General features: G+C 43.6%; 1 protein-coding gene across 10 annotated transcripts in view; it reads right to left on the minus strand.

The window, feature by feature from the left end:
• cacna1g (calcium channel, voltage-dependent, T type, alpha 1G subunit) overlaps window positions 1–25,025 on the minus strand; it is a 225,065-nt gene that overhangs the window by 25,515 nt on the left and 174,525 nt on the right. For 8 of the 10 annotated variants that reach the window (XM_076033848.1, XM_076033845.1, XM_076033844.1 and 5 more), the window contains 4 exons: window positions 17,601–17,727; window positions 15,618–15,743; window positions 15,433–15,522; window positions 15,095–15,308 (listed from right to left, as the gene is read on the minus strand). In XM_076033848.1, the coding sequence (XP_075889963.1) occupies window positions 15,095–15,308; window positions 15,433–15,522; window positions 15,618–15,743; window positions 17,601–17,727 (557 nt within the window). The remainder of the gene's footprint in view (window positions 1–15,094; window positions 15,309–15,432; window positions 15,523–15,617; window positions 15,744–17,600; window positions 17,728–25,025) is intronic. The other 2 variants (XM_076033849.1, XM_076033842.1) reach the window with 1 other exon arrangement.

The raw sequence follows: 25,025 nt of genomic DNA on the forward strand, positions 1-25,025 counted from the left end.
GCAAAGTCACCTGCTGCACTTCTGCGAGCCAGAGAACTGTGTAGGAAATATGAAGAAATACTTTTTGTAATACTGTAAAACAACTCGAAACTCTATTTTGAGTTCTGATTAATTACATTACTTTTTAACATTGCGCTGAGAGGGGAAAAGACAAATTAGTTTTCAGAACTGGAATTATTAGATTTTCAAACTGTGACATTTTTGCAAAAGGTTATCCTACTGTCAGAGTTTTATACTGACGATGGTTTGGTTAGCTTGGTTAGGCACGGGTATCTTTTGATGGGGGGCACTTGGGGTAAGTAGATTGCTGTTGGCCCACCCATACTGATGCTTTTCTGAGCAAGAACTGCTTTACTGTTCTTTAGTAGATATGTTGTTGCGCGGATCTAATTCCAGCCACTTTGAGCAACAGCGCTGTGCTTGTGGAATCAGGCCAGTGAAGTCCAGCCCATGTGGGATTCAACCGTTCGATTCACTGGGAATTCCTCTTTATAAGACCTTCCATCATCTCTGCGTGGAGGAGCATTATTTTTACGCTGTGCTACTTACCGTCTGCAGGTGCGAGTCGAGCGGCGGCAGAGTGAAACGCCCTGACATTAATAGCACTCCGTTTGTTTCGCCTCCTCTTTGGGAGCTCGTTCATCAGATTTTTCTCTTTCCGGCTGTCCCACTTGTTCACTGATTCCTATTCAGTGAGGTCCAATTAAACTTTGAGTTTGCCAGGAGAAAACAGAGAGCTACATGGCAAGTGGATACCCCCCCCCCCCCCCAAAAAAAAAAAAAAGCATCTGAGAAAGCAAGTGAGTGTCTCCCTTCGCTCATACGAACAGGTCAAAGGGAGACCCAGACTTAGCAACTGACTTTGGAAACCGAGATGAAAGAGTAACAGAAACCCTTTGGTTAGGCCTCAACTGGCCTCTGGGAGCAAAGGGAAAGTGGAGTGAGAAAGAGAAAAGGCGAAAGTTGCGCCAGGTATAATACTGCCTCTGCTCTCCTGCTCTTACTTCCACTGCCCTCTGCCACTTCCCAGAGAAAAGACGGGAGCCACTTAATGAGGAATGCAGGAGCTGCTGCAGCTGCTGGTTTAAGTCCCACACTGGCAGTGTTTCCCTGAGTACCGTGTTGATGAAAACAGCCTCCTCTCTCAGCTCTTGTCCGCCTTTTGTTTCGAAAGCAGTGGGGATGGATTTGAAAGCATGGCTGGGTCGAGACCGGCAAACCTCTGGTGAAGACCCAAAACCATCCTCAGATCTGGGCTCAGATCTGGATACAGTGCGTTTAACACACCATCTGGGCGACCCGGGTGACCTCAGGGATCTTAGATCTCGTTTGGACGTACATACGTGTGTGTGTATGTGTCATCATTAATCAAATATTTCCTGTGCACACTGCGAGACAGTTAGATGTAACTGCGCAGCAGTGGGAAGAGAATGCAGCCACATCCTGTGGATATTTGCTAATTTAGAGGAGAAAAGATCTAAAACCCCTGTGAAAGATTTACCCGTGGTCTGGCAGGAAAATCACACATTGTTAGATAAAGAACGATCACCAAAACAATTCCCTGTCCAAATCCAACTCCAAACGCCTCTGAACGCCCACTGTGGTCTCCCTACTTACCACTCGGGGGGGTTAAGAACGCAGGGGGCGAGGGATGGGAGTTGCTTTTGGACGCGGCCATGCTCAAAAACATAATGCATACATTTCCGAGCCGGTCTTTGTTGGGAAATACAGACACAGTTTGGTTCCTTGTTAGTGGTTCCGCTGAGTGAGAGCAGCACAGTGCAGCGCCGTGGCTCCACTGTGGCTGTGTGGGTTGGACTGAATGTGTATGCGGTGATTTTGTGAGGTGTCTACGGTAGGTTGTGAGGTGGAAAAGATGTTAGCGCCAGCGCGGCCTGACCATGGAGCTCAAACCAACGCGACACACGGCTATGGCCTCGGCTCACTGGTGCAATGGGTTAGTGTCCTGCCGGTGTACCTGACGGCTCTATGGGTTTGGAGGTTCAATCTGAAGTTTACACATGACTGGAATACTGGGCTCGGGAGTGTGGATAGTTGATTTTGGGGGCGGGGGGCGTAAATGAGATGTATGAACAAGATGTTTGGGTCGGAAGCAATTGAAAGAATGTCCGTGAGAGGAAGGAAAGAGCAAGGGGAAATAAAAAGCAGCAACGGTGCGTTTAAAACAGTATGAAGATTTGGATGTACCGGGTCAAGATCGCCGATGCTTAAAAACATTCACATTTGTGAGGCAGTTGTTTGGAGACTGGCTGCTGTTTTTATGCCCCTGTCCTTCATGGTGAATGGCTCAGAGGTAAACCTTGAGACTCAGTGTCTGCCAGGAAAAATGTGTCAGCAGACTTGTCGTCCAATTTTGAATTCCAAGAAAACACTGAGTCCAAAGAAAACAAACTGTCAACATAAACAGTTACTGTAAAACAATCAAAAACAGAGAAAGAAAGAAGGAAAGAACAAAAAAAAAATAATAACTGGAATTCCCAAATGCTCTGCTGCCCTGCTTGGAAACCAACGAGAGAAGAGAGACACAGATACAAGGAAAGAAGAGACAAAAAACACAGAAGCGAGTGGGGTTGGTGGAGAGGAAAACAGAGAGGAGCAGCAGAGCCGGTCGAGGAGCACAGAAGAAAAGAGGCAAAGGAATAAGAAAACATGACATCATTCAAAAAATGACAAAAGTGCATGAGAACACGCAGACACTCCTCCGTACAGCTTGACACAAAGAAGAAATCACACATTGGGCCGGTTCACGTGGCAGACTGACACACTTCTTTCTGAGTCATACTTGAGCAGGATGGACCAATTGGGATGGGGGACTGGATGGCAAAGGCAGGCGATTGGGCGGTGTGAGTGGAGGACGGCGTAACAGGAAGAACAGTGAAGACAAGGTGCAGAACGATGGGAAGCTTTTCAACTCTACTATGACATGGCGGTCACTCCATAAGACCTCTGAGGGATCCTTGTGTATGTCCCAATCATGTGACCCAGACAAATATATAGATCGTATGTGAAACATGACTACATAGAACTACTCCTGCTCTCTTAACCTTTCCAACCAGCCTACTTGCCTTTACTTGTTATTTAGTGTGCATGTATATGCTTATATATGTACATATATGGAGGGAAATAGCATTTAAAAAGAAAAGCTAGACACATGGAAAGGAGCCCAGCTGCATGACTGGAAAGCTTGATAAAATGTCTGGCAAATTCTAAGCAAATCCTTGGAAATTTGCTTTAAAATGTAAAAAACAAAAAACAAAGATGGGAGAATCATTTTTCCATTAAGTTTTCGACATAAAACATATTCACATCACAGGCCAGTGATTCATTCATTCATTTGTTCATTCTATCATTTTAGTACACATACTTTTCTTCAGCTGTAAGTGAAGTGATTTTGCCAAGAACCCACAACACCAAAGTCCATCAATTGCAGTCCAGCTTTTTAAATGTTTTATTCAGCTGAACATTAGCATGAAGAACACTTGGGCTGAATCTCAAGAAAAATGTGCATCTGTGCTCAAGCACATGAATTCCATACATATTTAGTGAGTTCTTTTTTTTTTTTTTTTTTCTCAATTCATTTATCCTCATGCTGCGCTAGCCCTAACCCACCAGGCCATATGTCTGGTTTAAGAGCAGACTAATGACTTTGCCGCCAGGCTCAGTTGTACTTTGTGTTGAATGCAAATGAGCTAAAATTAACATGTAAGCATTTCATCATGCTGTCTTTAGCAACTAGCTCCAAGCAGAATCAGTTACAGCTCACAGCAGTACTAACATGCCAACCAGTGAGAAAGCTAATTCTACCTCAACAGACAGACACCATCACACTGAAAGCCTTCAAAAGCTCATTTTATCTGCAGGTCTCTTAACACTACTTTCACATAAGAAGGGAAGGACTAAAACCAGTGACTCTGTTTGTATATTTGTGTAGGTACATTTCAGAACACTTCAATACAGCACACAAGGTACCATAGAACAAATATTCTATGCTAAAGATGACGTACTATTTATACATGGACCAAACAAACAGACAAAAGTGCTGCCTGTGTCATCAGGCAGCACTAGCTAGCTGGCAGATAATAACAATAGCTGGACTGTTACCAATCATGGGATAACCCACAAACATAATGTTGGGGGCTACATTACCATAGGAACTATAAATATTGGTGCTAAAAGCAAAAACATGTTGTCATGAAGTTTGTTACAAAACTCCGACTGGATCAGCAATGTCGAGTCAACTGGGGATTTCCCATTTTAGGTGAATAAATACAACGCTGCATTTTTGCATACCCCATGATGTGGGCACACTCTGCACAGATAGTATGCACTATATTTGCGCTACCGAATAATGTCATTAGGAAGACGCCTCTTGTCTAATCAGCCTTGGTGCCTGGATGGAATCTACAACTAACCACACTATTAGACTGTGTGTATCACCAAAATCAGGATCAGTGCAAAAGGTGTTTTCTTGGTTGATTTGAACCCCTGAACAGAGATCTGCTTTGGGTCCTTATTCGCTGCTACATTGAATGTGACGCTACAGTGAGAGGCCATGCGCCACTCTGCTGCTCTCTTCCTGACATTTCTGTACATGAAATATTCATTGAGAAAGTTTCCGGTATGAAACATTCATAGCGAGTGTTGTTGGGGCCCTTTTCCCGCCTACTCACAGCACTTCCAGTCATACTCAGTGTTTCGCACATGTTCTTCCTAGGACGTTAAGGCAATGAGTAATGAACACTGGGTCCGTGGACCGTGGAAACGAATGAGATTCATTACTCATTCTATTACTTTTGATTTTTGCTTTTCGGGCACATGAGCTGTTCTGTCCTCACCATAGCAATCAATGGTTCAAGAAAAATGGATAAATGAACACCTCTTCCCCAGGGAACAAGAGGGCTTTTATTGCAAGTGTTACTTTTAATCTTTGGTTCTTTTGCTTCATTGAATGAAGTTTGAATGTATCTCAGGTGGAACAAAGGCATCAAAAACACCTCGAAACACCTCCACTGCCCTCCCACCTCCAACCCCACAGCAGAGTAGCTACTCAGCACCAGAAAGTTATCAAAGATTCATCATGTTTGACGCTTGACTTAGCACTGCTACCTACACCTTGTGGCATCAAACTTTAACGGCCTTGGGAAACATCCCTGTGACTTTTTTTTAAATATCTCATAGTCTATCACACCTCTGATTAAGGTGAGATACTTGTGACCAAAATCCTCATTAAGACAATTATAAGTGATATTGCAATCCCCAGTATTAAACCATGATCATTTATTGATTTGGGAACACATTTTTTTTTAACCCGTAATACTTTAACATGAATGAAAGGTCTAGGATTCTTATCGGTGCTCACAGGTGTGTGTTCTATGATGACTTCCGGTATGGGATACAAAAGTCCTTAACTCTCATTCATCCAGGGAGATCCCCAGCAAACCCAGGATTCCTGTGGATTTCAATGCATGACGGAAGCTGCTCCGAAACGCCTTGCACAGTCGCTTTGTATAGTGTTACACAAGCCATTGCACAATGCACACGGATCCAGTATTCCGTAAGTAACACAATCTGGAAGGCAAGAAAAAGATTCCTGAATGCAATCAGTGCAATGGGATGACATTCCGCTGGATGCTCTGGGTCTGTTCCAGAACCTAGGGCAATCTTTCCAGAACGGCCTTGGCAACACACGACTTGACTACACAGCACTGTTAAAGACCACCGTAATAATCGTCTTACGTAGATTGTTTTCGTTTCGTTTCGCCAAAAATCACAGCTGACATCAAAACAGTTCATCCCTACTACTTTATTTCTCAACGGCCTCTTAAAGGACGGCCGTTATTAATTACTTCTCTGCAGCCCTGGGAGACAGAGGGTGAGGAAAGAGGAGCAATGTAAGGCTTCCGTTAGATTTATCTCTATGACCCAGATACAGTTGAGGAGGGCTTGTGTGCGTCTGTGACAACTACTAGATGAAGGATAGCTATTTGCGGAACGTCGGGCTGCTTTGCATATTACCAACGCTCAGGCTTCCGTGTGTGTGGTACGGCACCGGAGTAGAGGATGTTCAGGGCGATGATCCCGTTATCTTTGTCTCGTTGCCACGCACCCACAACAGAGATTAGGTAAGGACTCCGTTTAGCCGCCTCGGGGTGATGGCGAATCATGAAGCTGCTTTGAGATAAACAACGCTAACATTGTCCAGAGCTGTTGCTATCAAAGCACTTGCAGGGCCACTTTCATGGCCAATGCGAAAACTGAATGGAACTGAGGAATGTGGGTTTCAAAGTGGGGTCTGGGGATACCAGGGAGTCTTTGAGGAGGTTTATTTTTTTGTGAGTTTATTTTTTTTTTTACCTTAATTTTCTCCAGAACTTCTGGCTATTTTAGAACTGACTCAAGCTAAATCTGATGTTTTTACATATTTCTTTTACTGATCCCAGCACACATAAATTAAACCACCAGCCAACCTTCGTGATTAAGACTGTTTGCACATTAGGCAGATTGTTTCCTACTGTGCTCGGGCCTCTGGCTAACTTTCATATTAGCACTGATGTTCCGTGTCGAAGCACACTGGCGCATCTAAACAGACTGGAATTATTATTTTTTTCCCCCCAGCAACCTGCCAATGCCACAAAAAAGAAGAAGGAACTGTTAACATCATCAGCTATGCTGCATTTGTTTGTGTTATCGGCTTGCTAGAAAGTCTCTGTGCTGCTATACAACGTACAACATTTTCGCTTTGGTTTTAAGTGTCCGGGCTGAAAATCATATACAGCTGCCGACTTCTCTGTTGAACCCTGAGGCTGCAAAAGTGATTCCACATGGACTGCACCCGTGCTGAAATGCAGACACAGTGTCTCAGCATTGTGTTTGCACTAATCAAAGTCTTGGTCAAGCACGCTTGGGTCAATGCCCAGCATCCTAGTGTGGAAATGTGTTTTCTTCAGACCATTATAAGGTGCAGAGAGCCTAAGGATTGTATTGCTCAAAAACTTTACATGTACAAAGGCGGATGACAGCACTGTTTTTATTTTCATTTCAGACTTTGTCAAAAAGTCTAAACACTTGAAAGTATTTTAATGGGATAATATTTGCTATTTTCCCTTCATCACTTTGATGTTTCACCCTGAACGCTCACTCAGCCATCTGAGGAAGTAAAGCGCCATCTGATTTCTTTCCTTGCAAAGCACAAACAGGTGGTGCACTGAATATAAGTGCAGTTCGGCTGTTCAATCCTGTGCAAGTTGTTAGTGGAGTGAAGATAATTGATATTTTATGGAGAAATGATGCAGTCCTAAATTGTTTTCTTGTATGCACTGGTAACTATTCCGAAAACCATACTAGTTCCTTAAGTTATACGACAAACTGCCACATTAAATATTAAACTATTCTTAGAAAAGCTACATAAAGGCCAAATGTTGACACAAGCTCACTGCTATTCATCATGCAATTTACACTCAAAATGAAAGTATTTCTACTTTTCCATTTGAGATTTGTTGAGAAAAACAATGAAAGAGACAGACAGAGATCACGGTTCGAAATGAATCAGCAGTCGGGTCTTGGAACAGCTTCTGAATGAGATCAAGAAAATTTAGTCACCAGTATGCACCAAAAAAATCATTCTAGGGAGAAAAGCTTATGCAAATGTGACTTTATTAACACCTGCAACAGCAGCTTTAACTCCATGTTTTAATTGTAGCCGCTGGCTGTTTAAGGCTAACTCTGAAACTGTGAAGCTGTTTCGAGGAGTGGGGTTGGGGGTGTGTGTGTGGGAGGATGATTTGAAGAGGGTCTGGAGGAACCACTGCAAGGCAACTGCGCAGTGCACTCTAACAAACTCCTCTGTTTTGCCTGGCAACACCTGCAGTCAACTCTTCAAAATTCAGTGTGTAAAATCTGGCTTGATTTATGATTTTTATTTTGGTAAAAGTTCAACACATTGCCCATAAACCACCTTCTTCTTCATTAGTCAGGCTAGTTCCAAAATGCGGAACTGTAATGTGTGAGTATACGCTTTAATTATTAATGTATTTATGGGCTGTATGTTTAGCACTTACCAAGATACAAATCTTACACACAGGCCCTTTAAATACCGGGCTTCCTTAAAAATTTTACCCACTGGACCTTTAAAGATGTGAAGCAACACGTGAGCACCTATGGGGGCCGGACGATGTACTCAGCGAAATGAGAGTCACAAAAAGCGGCAAAAGCAAATGAAAGAGTTGCCTTCAGAAATCGTCTCTTTTTTGTGCTGTATATCTCATTGCGTCCACGCACTTCCTTGATGCGATGACTGTTTTGGGGTGAGGCGCGATGAGAGAATTCATGCGGGGGCTGACCCAGACAGAGCCGCCTGGGCTGCAGGAAGCAAGAAGGGCCATCTGTTAACATGGCAGAGGCTCAACTCTCCAGCTGACGTATAAGAGGGAGCGCGAGCATCCAGACTCGCGCACCGAGCACCGTCTAATAAGACAAAACACACGCTCCCAGCGCAGCAACACAATAGGCTTCAGAAAAAGCAAAGGCACGGCAGGTTATGTAAGATCTGCTCTCTGCTGGTGGGCTCCGAGACGGCCGCTCCGCTACTCCCGAGTTTTCCCTTCCTCTGTGTTTGTTTCTTAATTATTTCCTCTTTCTTTCATCATCCCCGTGTTTGCTCTGCTGTTGTGCACTGGTGTCGAGCTGCAAAACAATAATAAACGGTGCTGCTTATTTAGTTATCGTTGCAATTCTTCCCAAGGATAATTGTAACAGTGATGCAGGGGTTTAAGCGATGGAACAGCTGTGGTGAATGTGTTGTGTGTAAAAGCTCCTTAGCCCGTAGTTAGCGATTTAACGCTAACGGCCCCGTGCCATGAAAAATTTAATTGATATGTTTTTTGTGTCTTTAGCCTGTCAGTGAGTCGACGTCACGAGTATGTGGAGAGCCAATGTGCAAATGAAGTCAATCATAGGTTTTGTCAGATCACAAAGTTGAGCTCTCTGAGCAGCTGATTGCAGCCAACATCATTTCATTGGACAGATACAACTCTGCATTTTAAATAGGGTGCATGATCTAATCTTCTGCAGCTGGTAACTTAGAAACCTCCTTTTCACCTTCATCTACCGTAAGACCCAGCTTGTAGGCTTTATCATCACATACTGGTCTGGCAGCATACGGCAAACATCCCGCGCTATCTGCTGCTTTCTTACATTGTGAAACCTTGAGTAGATGCACAGTGACAAAGTACGGACGCCTCCTTCACACTTGCACCTGCTCTTTATATACAGTAAATATAAATCCTTATTAATCAACACCTACAGTATATGCAGCTAATTGTAAATCTCCCTCTTTCCCTTTGGGCAGAGATGTCCGAACCCTCTCAGTCTCCTCTCTGCTGCCTCCAGCTCGGCCTCCTGGCTTTTTTTCTCAGTGCCACTGTCTCTAAACCACACGGCACAGCATCGCTCCGCTCACCACTGTGTCCTCTCAGTCATGCAGATCCTCTTTATTAGAGAGTGTGACACAGAGAAACAAATTAGCTCAGTGACAGCAAATCCACAGTACGTAAACAAAGCCTATGCGACCGGGAAAATGACATCACACACTTTGACTTTCTGAAAACAATGGATAGAGAACAACACTCGACAACAACTCACTACCCGACAACGCCTCATTAATCTGTTTCCTGATTACTGTTAAAATCCCATGTAGAGATTCTGATTAATAGTGAAACAAGGTGTTGTTCCGCTGCTGCTCGCATCCTGCGGAATAGTGCGGAGGGATTGCGAGCATCATTACCGTCACACAAGCTGCCGTATGTCATAATACCCATGACGCGGCTTCAATACCTCACTGCGGGCAGAACAGAGAGATGGTGGCATCAAAGTGTATTAGCTGTGCAGTGTGTGCAGCCACCGTGACACATCCACACAAGAGCTCAACACAAAGAGACTTTGTGTGGGCTGAGAGGTAAACACCTGCAAAACTGATGACAATCTCATCAGGTTTACTGTCAGTGGTGGTTCCAAATGACACTAGGAATGATGGCAAATGATGCCGAGGATTAAAAAAGGGGGTCGAGAGGAAGGCCGGAGAGGAGGTTTATGGATGCAGCGAAAGAGGACTTGAAGTTAGAAAAGAGGAATAGGATGCAAAGCCCAGAGTCAGACGGAGGCAGATGATTGGCTGAGGCCTCCACTGAAGGGAACTGCCTAAAGAAGAATTGAGCCCTTACACATGGAGAAGATGCACATTTATACTGCACCAATAGTTGATTCTATACAGTTTGGCACTTCCTAACTTACAAAGCACACTCTGCATGCTAATGCCCAGACAGTGTTTTCTCTATTGATTATGTCGTGTTATGTTACACTCTGCATTGTATTTTATATTTCTGATGATTGTCACTGTGATATTGGTGGCTGATGTGGAAACTGTTTACTTGTGTTTCACAGAATGTGCGCTTCATCTTTCCCTCATCGTACATGGTCACAGACTGACAGAACTTTTTAACGAGTGCGACTGTGCGCGAGTGTTTGTGGCAGTGTTTCACCGTCCATCCCTCTGGCTCTCCTCCCCGCTTCCTCCCCCTCTGTCAGAATCTTTATGTGCCTCCTCCATCAACTCCCTTCCTCCTTTTGTCTCTCTCTTTGCTGTAGCCTGTGGAGAGGGCCGCTTCGGTGTCGTGCAAGCGAGAGATAAGAGTCCACTGGCGAACACGGTGACACGTTGTGTGCGACGTGCTCGCACACTGACAAACACCTTCTCCTCTGTGAACTGACCAATCAAGTACAGACACTCCAGAGACCTTCTGGAAGGTGGGGGCAAGCTTTACTTTTGTGTTTTTTTTTCCCTGGCACTTTTGGAACTGGTCAAAAAATAAATAAATAAATAAATCTAAATATTGCACCTGTGAAACGCTGCCATGGATCAACAGAAGAGTGTTAAGGTCCCAAACTGCCTCCCGAAATGAGAGGAGAAGGGGATTCGGGTACTAAAGCAGTCTATCGGCATATTTTGCAACCTGTTTTGCTGCCATCTGGTCCATGACACATTCACAGTCACACTCTTGCAAAAAAAACCAAAAAAAAAATACAAACAAAAAAAACCACACAAACACTCACTTGGAGCATGTGGCTGTTAACTGGCATCATGTCTGGCCAAATCTGTGCAAAAATCCCAAACACACAAGGGAGACTCGAGAAAGGGATTATCATCACCCAACACACTTCACAGCAGCTCCCACCAATCATGAGCAACACCTTCAACAGGTTGCCATGGGAACAAGTGGCCGCAGTAAAGCAGAGTTGACCTTAATGGCCTGCAAGAGCCAACAGCTGGCCTGGTAACAGCCTGTCCAGCTGTGACCTCCGTATACAGCTTGTTGTACCGTATCAGCCACCAGACAGATAAATTCATGCAGTTTGTCAAAAGCCATCATTTCATTGTTATATAATCTCATATTTATATTCTATTCTTACTATTAAGTAAAGAGCGACTTTCACAGATGACAGAATTCAATCTCGTAAAGGAAATAAGCAGCTTGAAGCCCAGACAATAAGGATTGCATCTGGGGAAAAGAAAAGAAAAACTCATTAGGCATTGTCGCATCTTAATTTGCTGTAATTGCATTTGCATATTTTGGAATGCTGGGTCTCAAATTGAGCTATAAGTCAAGCGCGGAGCTAATGGGAAAACCAGCAGATGCACTTGATTGAATTCCTCTGGTTCAGTTTCCTTTAATTGACTCTGGTGACCCGCTCAAGGATACTACTAAAAGATGCCTGCACCACCAGAGAGAAGTCAGAATGGCATCAGCTGGACAAATCTATCACACCAATCTGACCCGCTGATCTATTCAGTGGAAAATGCTGCATCTTAAACAGCTTGTTTCCACTTGATGTCACTTTCCTGTTGAAGATACAGTGGGAGGGCAGGTAGCGGTTTTTGTCTCAAGTGTCAAATGTATGCTGATGTTTTGTGCTGTTTAGAAACAGTTTTTTTTTTTTTTCCTATCAGATGGCCGCGTTGGTTAGGTTTGTTGGGTACACAAAGGAAAACAGAGGGAGAAGCTAAACTCCTGTAAACTTATTTTAAGTTGGGGGCAAGTAGAGATTGTAAACATTGTCTTATAAAAAAAATGCTCCATTACTTTGTAACACTGTGCTTAATGTGTACCTCTACAACTGAACAACAATATGTGGTTTATGTGGAACATACTGTCTGTCTGATTAGGACCGATTGTTGATCTCCTTATGCTGCTCTCATATTTTTGAGGATTTGGGAGTCTGCAGGACAGGCAGACACATGACCAACCACCTACAAATACACCAGCTTCGCTGATGTTCACTTTTGTTCAATCCACTCGTAATGCAGTAAACACTGCATGGCACCAATCACGGAACAAGAACTCAAATCAGCCCTGGATGAGGAATTATGGCAAAACCGTCGAGCCTGTGTAGCGACTCCACAAACACCATCTGTGCAGGTTACCTGGTTGCTGCGTTTGCTTTGTTCCTCTAAATGCTGGTGTTTCTATTCAGCGGCGTGTGGAGGCAGTTTTGTCTATGCCCGTTGCAACGGCCCCGTGACACGAAAAGAAAGGCACCCGATTAAGTCTCAATTTTCAAATTGTGAATTATTCTGGCTGCGCCCTGCAGGATAGACTGGGTTCCCACTGTTGTCAATCAAAAGTTTGGTTTCTGCTACCTTCTATGACCTTTGTGGCTTTCATAAGCATTCTAACACCTCTAGATCACAAGTCAGGATTGTACCTGAAATTGATCTTTAAAAAATTTGCTTGACAGAAGCATTTTGTAATTATTTGTGGATGAATGTCAGTGACTTAACTTCCTTTGTCATCTACTTTACTTTACTTTGGTGGCTACAAAGGTTTCCAGCTTTTAGCCTAATTTCTTAAAAATTCCAAATGAATTATAATCAAAATCTTGCTTTACTGTCAGTGTCACTGCATTGTCAGTCTGCTGGAGAAAAAAAAATCACGTGGAAAGTGCAAAAATGACCAATTAAAAAAAAAGAAAAAAAGAAAATCCAAAAACACACTATCCTGAAACTATCTTCAAACATTTCCTTTCCCGACCTTTCCCAAGCCTGCTAACCCCTAACTAGATCGGCCTCCTCCTGTGGTAGTGTTGCAGTGGTGCGGTGCTGTGAGCGGTGGATGGATCGTGGGCGGCGTGGAGGAGCTGTGAAAAGACAAAGCCACGACAGAGAAAACAGGTAACAGCAAAATGTCCAGTGGACTGAGGGCTGATGGGAGAGAGGCAGGGGGGCGGGGACGCGGGATGGGGCCCTACCTCCCGTGATCACGGCACTGAGAACTCTAGCCACCATGGTGGGTGGTCGTGGTCGGTGGTGGTGGTGGGTTAAAGAGGGACACACAGAACATGCTGGAAACTCAGTACCTTTCACTGTGCCGTCAGAGAGGGCCCAACTCACCCCCGGAACCATTAAATCTAGAGGAATAAGACCGTGTTAGTCAAGGAGAGGCAGAAGACAGCAAAGGAAGGAAGGATGGACAGTTGGAAACGGTGAGAGTTATAGAGATAGAAAGAGGGAAAGAAGGATGGAGTAAGGGCAGAAGGAAGCGATGAAAGATTAAAGCTGGTTTATGTTCCTATGATTTTTGTCTTTCCAGTGATTCTGAGTCCAGGTCATTTGGATTTCTCTGTCCAGAAGCTGCGACGCTCCGACTCCGCGGCGCAGCGCCACCTTGTGAGTCCTACGCTCTCGACACTCTCGACAAGCATTGCCACTTCCTCTTAGTTTGGAAACCCAATAATCTTTATAAAACCACTGCAGCAACAGAGGAAATAAAAAAAAATCTCTCACAAAACCATCTGTGTTCCAATCAAGAACGACAACAACCGAGGGAATCTGAACGCGTATACGTGGGGTTTCTGTGTGCTTTCAAGACGAGCTAATAGTTTTCAATGTGCGTGTATCTGAAAGAGTGTGCAACCATTTGGGAGTTTCCTAATGACTCTGAATTCCTTGGCAGATGCCTCCTGAAAAAGAAGATCAACCTCCATCTGTATTTCTCAAGCGTTGAACGTTTTTTTTTTTTTTTTGCTGCTTTCATCAAATACATTTCTCATGTCATACAGACAGAAAACAACAGGGATATTTTTCAGCTGAAAGAAAACAGCCGTGTCCACTGCTCCTGCACAAATTTTTATTTTTTCAACTTTAGATTGAGGCTCTGAGTTTACCAAGTCATTGCTAGCAGGAGCTAATGCTTATGTTTTTTTTTTGTTTTTTTTTGGTGGTAGGAGGCAGTGGAAAGATTTCAAACCAAACCAAGCAGTTTGTCATCAACTCCTGTACAGCCAGAGGGGAGGAGGAGGAGCAGGAGGAGGGCCAGGCATGGAATTTGCTAGAACTCACCCAAAAGTGATGAAAGATCTAGATTAATATCTCTGGGGAATTCTTGGGTTTCCTCCCGATTTTAGGGCTATCCCTGCCCCTGCGGCTGTAGTGAACCACATGCAAGAGAGGGGAAGGGAGGGGGGTTATCTTGTTTTTGGCTTTACGAAAAATGATCCAACAACTCCCCCTCCCTCGAGCTCCATATGGCCGACACCATGCGAGCCCCGTCAGCACTCACTGGGCATGCTCCGAGGGGCCGTCCCGAGCAAAGGCGTCCGCGGTGAAACACCAAGCAAGAAACGGCACAAAGGAAAAAGGCAGGAAGGGCTAAAAACCAGGAGTCAGCTCTCCTGGATCCACACACTGGCCAATAATGCAAGCTTTTCTTACCGTCCAGCGTGATTAATCGAGTGCTGGGGGTGAAAAGAAGCTCTCATTGTCTGTAGCAGTCTGCAGAGCCAGAACAGGTGACAACTAAACTACTTAAAGGAAAAAGAAAAACAAACAGCAACTAGCCAAAGGGGCTTTGAGGACAGGGGAAGGCGGCTCTTCTGCACTATAGCTAACTAATTGCATTCGCCCGAGGTCGGCCAAACCAAATTAAAAAAAAAAAAAAAAAAGCCAAACGTATTTGAAAAAAGAAATAATAAGGCTCAGGCTCAAATCAAGCAGGACTCAGAAAGATGTGGAAAGACTACCGACCAGCCAGCTCCTTCTCCTTACTCCGTCTCTTTTTCTCCATGCGTTTCAGTCTCTTCTCCTCCCTGCGCTTGGCCTCCTCGGCCTCCTGGTGGCGCCGGCACTTGTGGAAGTTCTCCACCACCACACCCACGAACATGTTGAGCACGAAGAAGGCCACGATCAGCAGAAAGGAGATGAAGTAGAGCAGCATCCAGGGGTTGAAGTTCATAACGGGCTACAAGGTTTAGGAAGTGAGGACGAGTGCGGGCGCATGAAATTAGAGCATATTTTTACCCTTCCAAATATCTTCTTTATTTTGTTGTAGGTAAGGGACTTCCACATTGTTTGAAGATACTGACCTGTTGGTCCACTCCCACAGCGTCCAGACCATCATACATGATGTCTACCCAGCCGTCTTTAGACGCCAAAACAAACAGAGACATCAATGCCTGGCAGAGAGGAATTGGAAAAACAATGTTAAAAAGGAAAAGCCACATTCACTGAGGATGACTAATAAAATGAAAAAATGTGGGTGAGACCAAACCTGTCCAAGGTTGTCAAAGTTGTACTTGTGTCTGACCCATCTGTAGCTGGCCAGCAGACAGTCGGACTTGTTGGTGATGTTGCGCACATCCTCCCCTTGACAAACGAAAAACTTTCCCTTGAAGAGCTGCGGGGAAACATGCGGACGAGAGCTTTATTTGGATTTACTCACGTAGCCACGCAAACCTAATTCTGTCTGTCTGTTTCTCGCCTTTCAGAGAGTCTGCGCCAAAACACACAGTGCTGGGAATCAGCCCTTTGCATAAGGTCACCCAGGGAGCTGACACGTCTGCCAGTTCACTCATCATCAACATCAGGGGCCTCATGCAGAAACACTCAGGTACATCATAAGTATATGAGTTAGCCTGCAGCCGTCAAGCTAATTCCCAATTGAAAACTGACAAATAATCAGATTTCTTTTGTTTCTTTTTTTTTTTTTTACATGGGAACTCTATAACGTGGATGTAATTAAAAAAAAAAAAATCTGTCTCTGCATGCAATTAGATATACAACCAGAAGAACCACCAGTGGACCTCACTGGGCAGCTCTCAGGTTCCCGGATGAATTTCTAACTCTTGCTTTTGTTTTTGGAGCAGAGGATCATGTTTTGTTTCACTCAACTACTCATTTTAATTTATGTAAAAAATAAAATTAAAATTCTAATTTGATTTAATTTTAGTTTATATTTTTGTTGTTGTTTTGAATTACACTATTATGTCACGTGGCCTGACCAACTCCTTTGTGGCCATTTAAGATTTTTTATTTAAATACCGCTGCTGTAAACAGAGGGCAAAATATTCAGAAGCAAGGCTGTTCCCCTGCTCCACAGGTTGCATCCACAAAATTTCCATTTGTAAATAATATTGAGGATTTATCAAAGAGAAACAGCATCTACTGACGTGTACTACACCCTGACAAGGTATTTTATTTTCTAATTTTACTTGGGGAATTCTCAATGTGCAACTTTTATGTCTGAAAGTGCTTATGTTTAGTGTCAAGTATTTGTTACGGCTGCACCGTCGTGAATGTAAATTTCATTTGCTGTACAATGTAAGAATGCAGAAAGCTGGTGGCACAACATGAAATTGCATCGGACGAGCCCGGCTAGCCACGATTTAAATGCAAATAGACACAAAAAGAATGAGAAAGACTTCAGCATCCATTATGCATTTGCCCAAGTTTAAAATATTCCACTTCGGCAACAGTTGTGTTTTGCGGCATCCATAATTGCATTTTTCCAAACGTTACCTTCTGAAATAAACAGAGACAAACATGATTACTAACCATGTAGGACATTTCCTTTCTGTCCGTTTTGCACCACTGGACACAAACAAACAGTACGGAGCTCTAGCAGGGGTTGGCCAATGGCAGAGGATTTGTGATTTGAATTCTCAGTGAAATTATTTGTTTTGATGACCTTTTCTCAACAAAGCTGAACATTTGCTGTTTTTCTTTTTCTTCTTAACTATGCAGCTGTGCTAAGCAGTATCTCTGATCTATAAAAACACTGACCTTGAAGCCAAGTCATTTTCATGATGTAGTCATGTTGTTTTTTTTTTGTATGTTTTCTGTGAGAGTCAAATCAATTAGAAGAATATAAAGGTGCATGCAACCCAAAAGTAGCCTAAACTCACTTTGCCACATTCTAAAAGGCCTTTTAACGAGTCTCACCGTCTGGTCGCAGTCATTTCCCTGTCATGACTCTATTCAATTAATTTATTCAGACAGATGGCTGAAGGACATGACCTTGGCAGACCGGAGAACAAATTGTCTCAGCTCATGTTCATGATTGGTAGTTGGGCCGTGAGTCATAGAATTTCCCATTGCCATAAGATAAGCAACATAAGGATGAAAAGGTCTGAGTTGTTGTGTCTGGACTTGGTGGAAAAAAAAACTCTGGGATTTATTTAGCACAGCGCAGCAAAGGATTGTGGGAATTGTTGCGACAGGTGGGGGTGTGTGTCGGTGTGACGCGCCCTCTCACCTGCACTCCCAAGATTCCGAATATGATGAAGAAGGCGCAACAGATGACCACGATGTTGCCGATGGGCTTCAGCGACGACATGAGGGTCTCAACCACCAGCTTCAGACCAGGAGCTCTGCTGATGACCCTGAAACACAGCACACATTGCACTCTGAGTGAGCTGAGTGTGTGTGTGTGTGTGTGTGTGTGTGTGTGTTTTTGTATGTCTGTGTGCACACACAGTTCACAGCAGATGGAGATGCCTGCAGCAACGCACCCTCAGGACAGGAACCCCAGGCCATCACCCTGTCTGACAATCACATTCCCAGTTTTTGTCTGACTTGCACAACTTTTAGACCTGATTCACACTTGGAGCTGTTGGCGGTTGTGCGGTCTTATTTTTTTTTTTCTTTCATGTTTTCCCTTTCAACCACATGACAACTGATTTTTTTTTTGAATATTTGTTACCTGTGGAAAATTCTGCTTTACTATTACGGGAGACTAAGTTTGGTGCCAACGTTTAACCATGAGACTTTATCTTTTAAAGCAACAACAGACAAATGGACTGGATCTGCAGGACTTCTTGTACGTTTTGGGCATCCACTACAATGTCTTGTATTTTGCTACCTTGACAATCCGGCAGAATATTTAGGAATGGTATTTCTGTATTTCCTGTATTTTTCAAACCAAAAACGTTTTCTACTGAAGCAGATATGGTCTAAGAACATTATGCTATCCTAACTAATGACATAAGATTGTTCCAGCCATAAAAGTACATTTTATAAATCTTATATTTCAATTAAAATAAAGGTTTATTAAAAATGTTCTCCCCAATGTCAACAGCCCTCAGGACTGTTGTTGCAAATGACGGACTACATATTGCCAAATTTATTTCATTTTAATTTGGCCTTAATAGAAAAAACAACAACATTTGTTTAATCATTTCTGTCAAAGAAAACAAACAAACAAACCAACAAACACAGCTAATTAAGCCCGACTGATGAGGATGTTTAATTAGTGGCAGTATACTGTAGCACCCAGTGTGGCATCAGCATTGCAACTGAGCTTTACTAGTGGGATGAACACGCACACACACACACACACACACACACACACACACACACACACACACACACACACACACACACACACACACACACACACACACACACACACACACACACACAGTGAGTGCACAGTGTCTTTAGACAGTGAAGCATCTCCGCACCCATGAACAAATCAATTTCCATGATGTGGCAGACAGGATGTGCAACGTGTAAAAGGGGGAAACAAAGGTGTACAAGTATACAAGGTGCCAGGGTGATAATCAGCTGCACCTTTGTCTTCATTGTGCCTTTTCCTCAGGGTGCACGGATGAGTGACGCAGGAGTCAATAACACATCAAGAGGAATCATGGGATAATCAAAGAGCAGAGCGAGCCGAGGCCTCCGATCAATAGATCTGATCAGCGAATAACAAGCGTGAAGCTACACCTCATTACTTAGCACGTCAATGCCTCTTAATTGCCAGCCATACCTGGGCAGGGGCAGCACCCTTGTACTGTTACTGGAGGCCTGATTGTTCAAGAAATGAGGCGATGTTTGTCTTTCCGTCAGGTCTAATGCCGAGGGGATCGTGATACTTTCAGTGCTAAAAACTGAAACATGACACGTCAAAAAAAAATGATTACACCAAAAAAAAAAGAAAAAAGAAAACAAAAAGAAAACCCTTACCCTTCCGGCCAGAATTTCTGAATCAAATGTTTGTTTTGTACTTGAATCTGGACTGATGACAAACTAATTTAGCTAATGGTGAATGACAATGAAAGAAACAATCTTGTCTGGACTCCTCTATAGAGAACTGCCAACCCCAATAAGCTCCTCCCCATGATGGCCATCAATTCATTTATATTGTGGAATACGGCACTAAAAAAAATGGGAGCGAGGAGATGCTGGTTGGAAGCCAAATGTAGCTCTCTGCATAATTTCACAGCTGCTCGCAGCAGTGCCCTTGATTTTCAATACAAAAAGGTGGTGGTGGTGGTGGTGGTACACCTGCAATGTGCACATCGTGCACAATCGCTCCCCCAGCAGCAGATCAACACGACTAAGGATTGGAAGGGGAAGAAGAAGAAGTCAGGCAGTGAACGTGGCAGGACTGGGTGCAATGAAGAGGTGCACTGTGGGTAGATAAAGGGAGCGGAGGTTGGAGAGGAGGGGCCGTCAGCGCCGTCATCTGGGGAATAATAAAAAGACAGAGGCAGCTGCCGCTGCTGCCGCGCTTTTCCAGCTTGACTTTGTTCCTCGCAAACGCTTTGCCGAATGCGTCTTCATCCCGTTCAGCTGTCGAAAGTTCACCACTCGTTGTTCGGCTGTGAGCTGCCGCAGAGGGGCGAGGAAAGCATGCAAAATAAATACTCGGGGTCAGGTGGTGTTAGTTAGTCTGCAGCCTTCGGACGAGTCACATGTGGGCCGTGAAGAGGAAATAAATAAAGAAATAAATAAAATATATAAATGAACAGGCGCGCAGGGGGGGATGAAGCGCATCAGGCAGCCGGTAAAAAAGCCGGGGGATAATTACACCGTCATCAAGTGTGAAGGATGAGCTTTAAAACTGTGCCGACAGGGACGGGCGGAGGAGGAGGATCAATGAAGCGACGTGCTGGCCTGCAGTGACCCCACCGACACCACAAGAGCCGCTCACAACAGTCTGCTGTGTGTAAAGGGAGGCGCGCGGGGTGAGCATGAGGCGCTGACGGCTGAGGAGCTCGCGCCGTCTCAGGTTGACGGGTAGTGGGCGGAGCCATTAACGGGCCAGCGGCCCCACCAACACTGAGTAAAATTCAGGCTGGTATCGCCAATACCGATACCATACTTTCTGCAATAAGGGGAATGTGTATAAAATCACAGGGACAAACAAATGATGGGGCGACTCTGCACTGACTGTTCAACTGTTCACTTCACACAACTCCTCCAGATAGCCCATACTGAAGGGACACAAACATTCGCTGTTCTAAAATGCTGAGAAACTCAAATTCAAATTGGTTGTAAAATATTTAATTGAATGAATAAATGCCACAATAATTGCACTGGTTTGTTATACCTATTTATTTATATTTATATTTAACAGTTAAACTAAAGTAGACTGATTGTCAATGATAACAAAGACATTGTATAGAAGAAATGTTATTTTTTTTAATCCATCTTATCTAGTACATATTTTTTAAATTTCACTGTTTTATCACAGTTGTTCTGTATGATTTAATGACACCTGGTCCTTTGTAATCCATTTTGAATGATCAATTCTTTGGATTCTTTGGCACTCTCTGTACCTGGGTAGTTCCTGCCTGCAGTACCAAAGGACTCCACTAGAGACACAGTGTCTGATGCTGCTGCTTTGGCCAGGGTTGCGCAGTTCTTATGAATCACGCACTCAACCAGGCGGAAGAAAAAGCAGATCCCATCAACTGGGCATCGTTTCGACAAGATCTTGATCGTTTAGTTACTTTCCACTTTGTTCCTGCTAGTATTACGCATTACCACAAATATTCTGAATTATCAAAAGCATTGATATTTTGATTTGACAATCAATTTTAGTGTATGTCAGTGGAAACTAAACTATCAAGATCTTGTCCGAACTGATGCCCAGTTGATAGGGAGCATGTGCCCACCCCCCCTCTCTTCCAGTGCATGTCAGCAAATTAGACGCCCGCCAATGGGAGCCACCTGTTTGGTGTCGCGTTAATAAAGCTGACGATGACGATGTGGAACTCCATGTCTCTGCAGCGCCAGAGGGTGAAAAAAAAACAGATAGGCTCATATTTAATTCAAGGAGCCGGTGAGGAACGATCGAACTGCAGTGTCGACGAGGTGCTGCGAAGACACACACAGACGCGCAGCGGTTCACAACACTGCTCGGGCAGTTTTTAAAATACGGTGGTGAGGCTTATGGCACCGAGAGTCAACCATCGTTTTACCACATGGCTCTTCAACATTGTGTTCAAGATAACAGACGACATAATGGTTTTTGCTTGGATATTCATTTGAAAATGGAGAGAATAGTTTGATAACTTAATAAATGAACTGTGTCCATTACAGCTTCAAAGGGAAATCTCATGTTTTTCAGACCTATTTGGGCGACGGCACCTGTGTAGCTAAAATGTAACAACTGCAATGTTATGTAATGTTGCTTCTATCACATAGCAACATAAATGGAGTCACAGCAGCTCCTCCAGTGCCTCTTGACCAGGCTGAATAAACTCTAACACTGCTTAAAGATGCTCCCTGCAGCAAACAATTACTGAGTCCAGGCCCACAGCAGCACATTAGGGCTAAATATGTTACGGCCTGTAATGCTGCGTTGCTCTTTTTGGATTAAAAAGTTAATTCCACCTTGGAAATGTTTGTACAGTATTGCTTTCCGGAAACTAAGTGCGCAGCCTCAGGGGGGAAGAGGCTGTGCTCTGCTCTTCTCTCCTCTTTACTTTCTGTCCTCCTGCTAATTCTTTTTTCACCCTCACTTCACTCTCTTCCCCATTCGATTAGCTATCATCTCGATCAAAAATGGCCCAGAATTTGGATATTGTTGAATATATAGAAATTAAAAAAGTGCCTTTGTCTTTCCGATTTCCTTTTTTACCATTAGGTGGTGCTCAATCTCACACTGTGGGCCTTCAAAGCATCCAAAACAGCCTGGCTGCCCTGTAGGGATTAAGCAAGTGAAAGCAAGCAGCGGTGGCAGTGAGAGGCAGGTATTACTTCAAAGTGCTCAGTTTGTCACGGCCACACCAGATGTAATTAGAAAGAGCCCTGTTTGACACCAATCTAATTCTCCGGTGTCATTTTAACACAAGTTTGCTGCAATCAAATTGTTTTTGTTTTTGTGCCAAAGTTGCCACAAAAAAACAAAAAAACAAAACACTGAATGATTTAGAAGTTTGTTGGTGAGTTATTAGGAGACTTTCAACATCAGCTCCCTGGCCACCAATATTCTTGTGAATTGTTTCTCCCTGTTCCTGACTTCAAACTCTGCACAGAAGTTGAGCTTTAGAAATTAAAATTTGTGAACTATGTAGTAGGCCTTAAAGCAGTGTGCCAGATTATATACGTTATAGTGTGACAGCATAAGTGCAGAAATATGAAGAAAAGCTGTTGAAGTTGTTTTTATCCTGTATCATGGGCTGTTTGATTTCTAATCTCCAGAGAAAATAAAAGTTCTTGGAATTTTAAGGTTATTCCCTTATCACTGATCTACATTCAGACACAGAAAAAAAAAAAAAAAACAGAAAAAAAATGACAAATGGGCAACGAACTGCATATGTCAAAAACTGACCATTTTTTAAAAGTCACTCATGACACTCCATTTGTTAAGTTCTTAATATCACATAATTGTTTTACTGAGCGCCCAACAAAGTATTTATACAACAATGTGTTTTTCATTCAACGAGCAGCATTATACTGTTTCCCAATTTAGGGGACAAACAACAAAATGACTGTCCTTAACAATCATAAACCACATAACATTTTGGCTGTTCGCTCAAACTACAGTTCAGTTGCAGAATCATTTGTGGTTGCAAAGCCAAAGCACTGATCAACTAAAGCAACAAAACATAACGTGTTGTTCTGCTTGTTGGAGGCAAATAATAAATGGTGTTTGCAGGGGGGTGTATACTGCTGAGCACAGCTGCGAACAAGTGACTAATTGTATTTAACTTTGTCGCTAAAACACAGGCCATGTGAGTTGTGTGACTGTACACACACTGGATTAATGTCCTCAACAAGAAGATTTAAGGTCCCATAATCTCCGAAAACCACTTCATCAATGTTTTCTAACAATAGTTTTGGACTCCAGCCTGCGGATGAACTCCCCAGAGAAAAGGAAAAGTCCATCCTTCTTTTGCTTGCCGTGCGAACCATAACAATGTGTGTTAAACCGCCACTGCATTTTAGTAATCAGTCCCATTGAACGTACTGATAATTGAGAGATAAAAAAAAAAAAAATCAACCCCCTCCCAGCCTGATGTTCCTTCCACCGTCTGCTCACTTCACTGATATCCCCTTCCAGACACGTGGAAGAGACACCAAAGCATCGGCTTTTGCAGGGAGCAATAAACAGAGGGTTGAATGTGCAGGGCTTTTTTTTTTTTTTTTTGTCATGGAGGTCTATAAAGTTTTGTGATGGTTAATCCTGTGAGGCTGCAACACAATTGATGTGAAAAGTATGAGTACAGTATGGGACTCTGAATGTCGTCTTAACTGAAGAGTGTTAGTCGATTCTTGAGCCACAGAGGTCCACAAAGGGTCTATTTAGACTTTTAGTGTATTGCATGCTTCTAATAGAAGACTGATGGATGGAATATTTTTGTCTTTTTTTTTTGGCTGCTCCTGTGTAGAAGGATTTTTTTAGTCAGAGCCAGTACACAAGTCTCTCCCTTGCTCTCTGTGTGTGTGTGTGTGTGTGTGTGTGTGTGTGCGTGTGCGTGTGTGTGTGTTGGTTTGAGCACTGGGGAAGATGGGGATAGAAGATATGAAACATTTTCACTTTTGGCTGACACCACTGCCAAAATGAAAGAAAAAAAAAAAAGTAAAAGAAGATACACAGCTTCAACTGCAGGTTTATGGGGTGTCAAAAAATAAGGTTTCTTCAGGTATGAGCGCTGATTCCACTTACTGACATGAAGATGACGTTGAAAGTAAAAGTGTAAAAAAAAAACAAAAAAAAACTGGATAGTCAGGAATGCTTGTGTAAATGAATGACACCAAGAGAACCCATTAGAACCTCGTCTGCAGGCACAAGTTCAGGCAGGAATACAAGGAAAACATTGGACCGTGAGTAAACTTTGAGACACAATGATGTCACAACACATGAGTGACATCCCACACGTTCACACTCCTGAGCTCTGAAAGCTGAGAGTCAAAAGTGCTGCTTTGAAGTTGCAGTGAGGGTGAGAAGTCCCGGCAGAGGATTTTGCGCTCTCGTCAAAGGTGAGGGTTAAGAAAGAAGAGGGAGGGGATGTGCTGTGTTTAGCGGGTGAGTCTGGCAGAGAGAAAAAAAAAAATGAATATTTGATTCTCCTCCTTTTCGCGAGCGCAGCGATAAATATTCAGGAGCGGGCAAAGCCCGCAGAGCTCCCTTCTACCAGGCGAGCCGGCGGCATGCGAGCCAAGTCGAGCATGAAAGGGGGCGCACACGACAAACTTAAAAGTAGTGCGCGCACACGCACGCACGCACACAGACACACACGCACGCACACAACAACAGGAGCCTGTTCTGCATTACAAGCAGTTGCACATTTCTTGGTGTGCGGAAACAAACAAAATTTTGCAAAAATGTTCTCGGAACTGGTGAGTTCTGCCTCATTTCCCCCCATATAAACATTCCAGAGCTGTTGTGGACATGCTGACCATTCCTCACACATGCACGCACACCAAAACAATTGCCTGCACG

The sequence above is a fragment of the Nelusetta ayraudi genome, unplaced genomic scaffold (genome assembly GCF_046127955.1).
Source record: "Nelusetta ayraudi isolate G7.1 ecotype Tasmania unplaced genomic scaffold, CSIRO-AGI_Nayr_v1 ptg000042l, whole genome shotgun sequence".
NCBI lineage: Eukaryota > Metazoa > Chordata > Actinopteri > Tetraodontiformes > Monacanthidae > Nelusetta > Nelusetta ayraudi.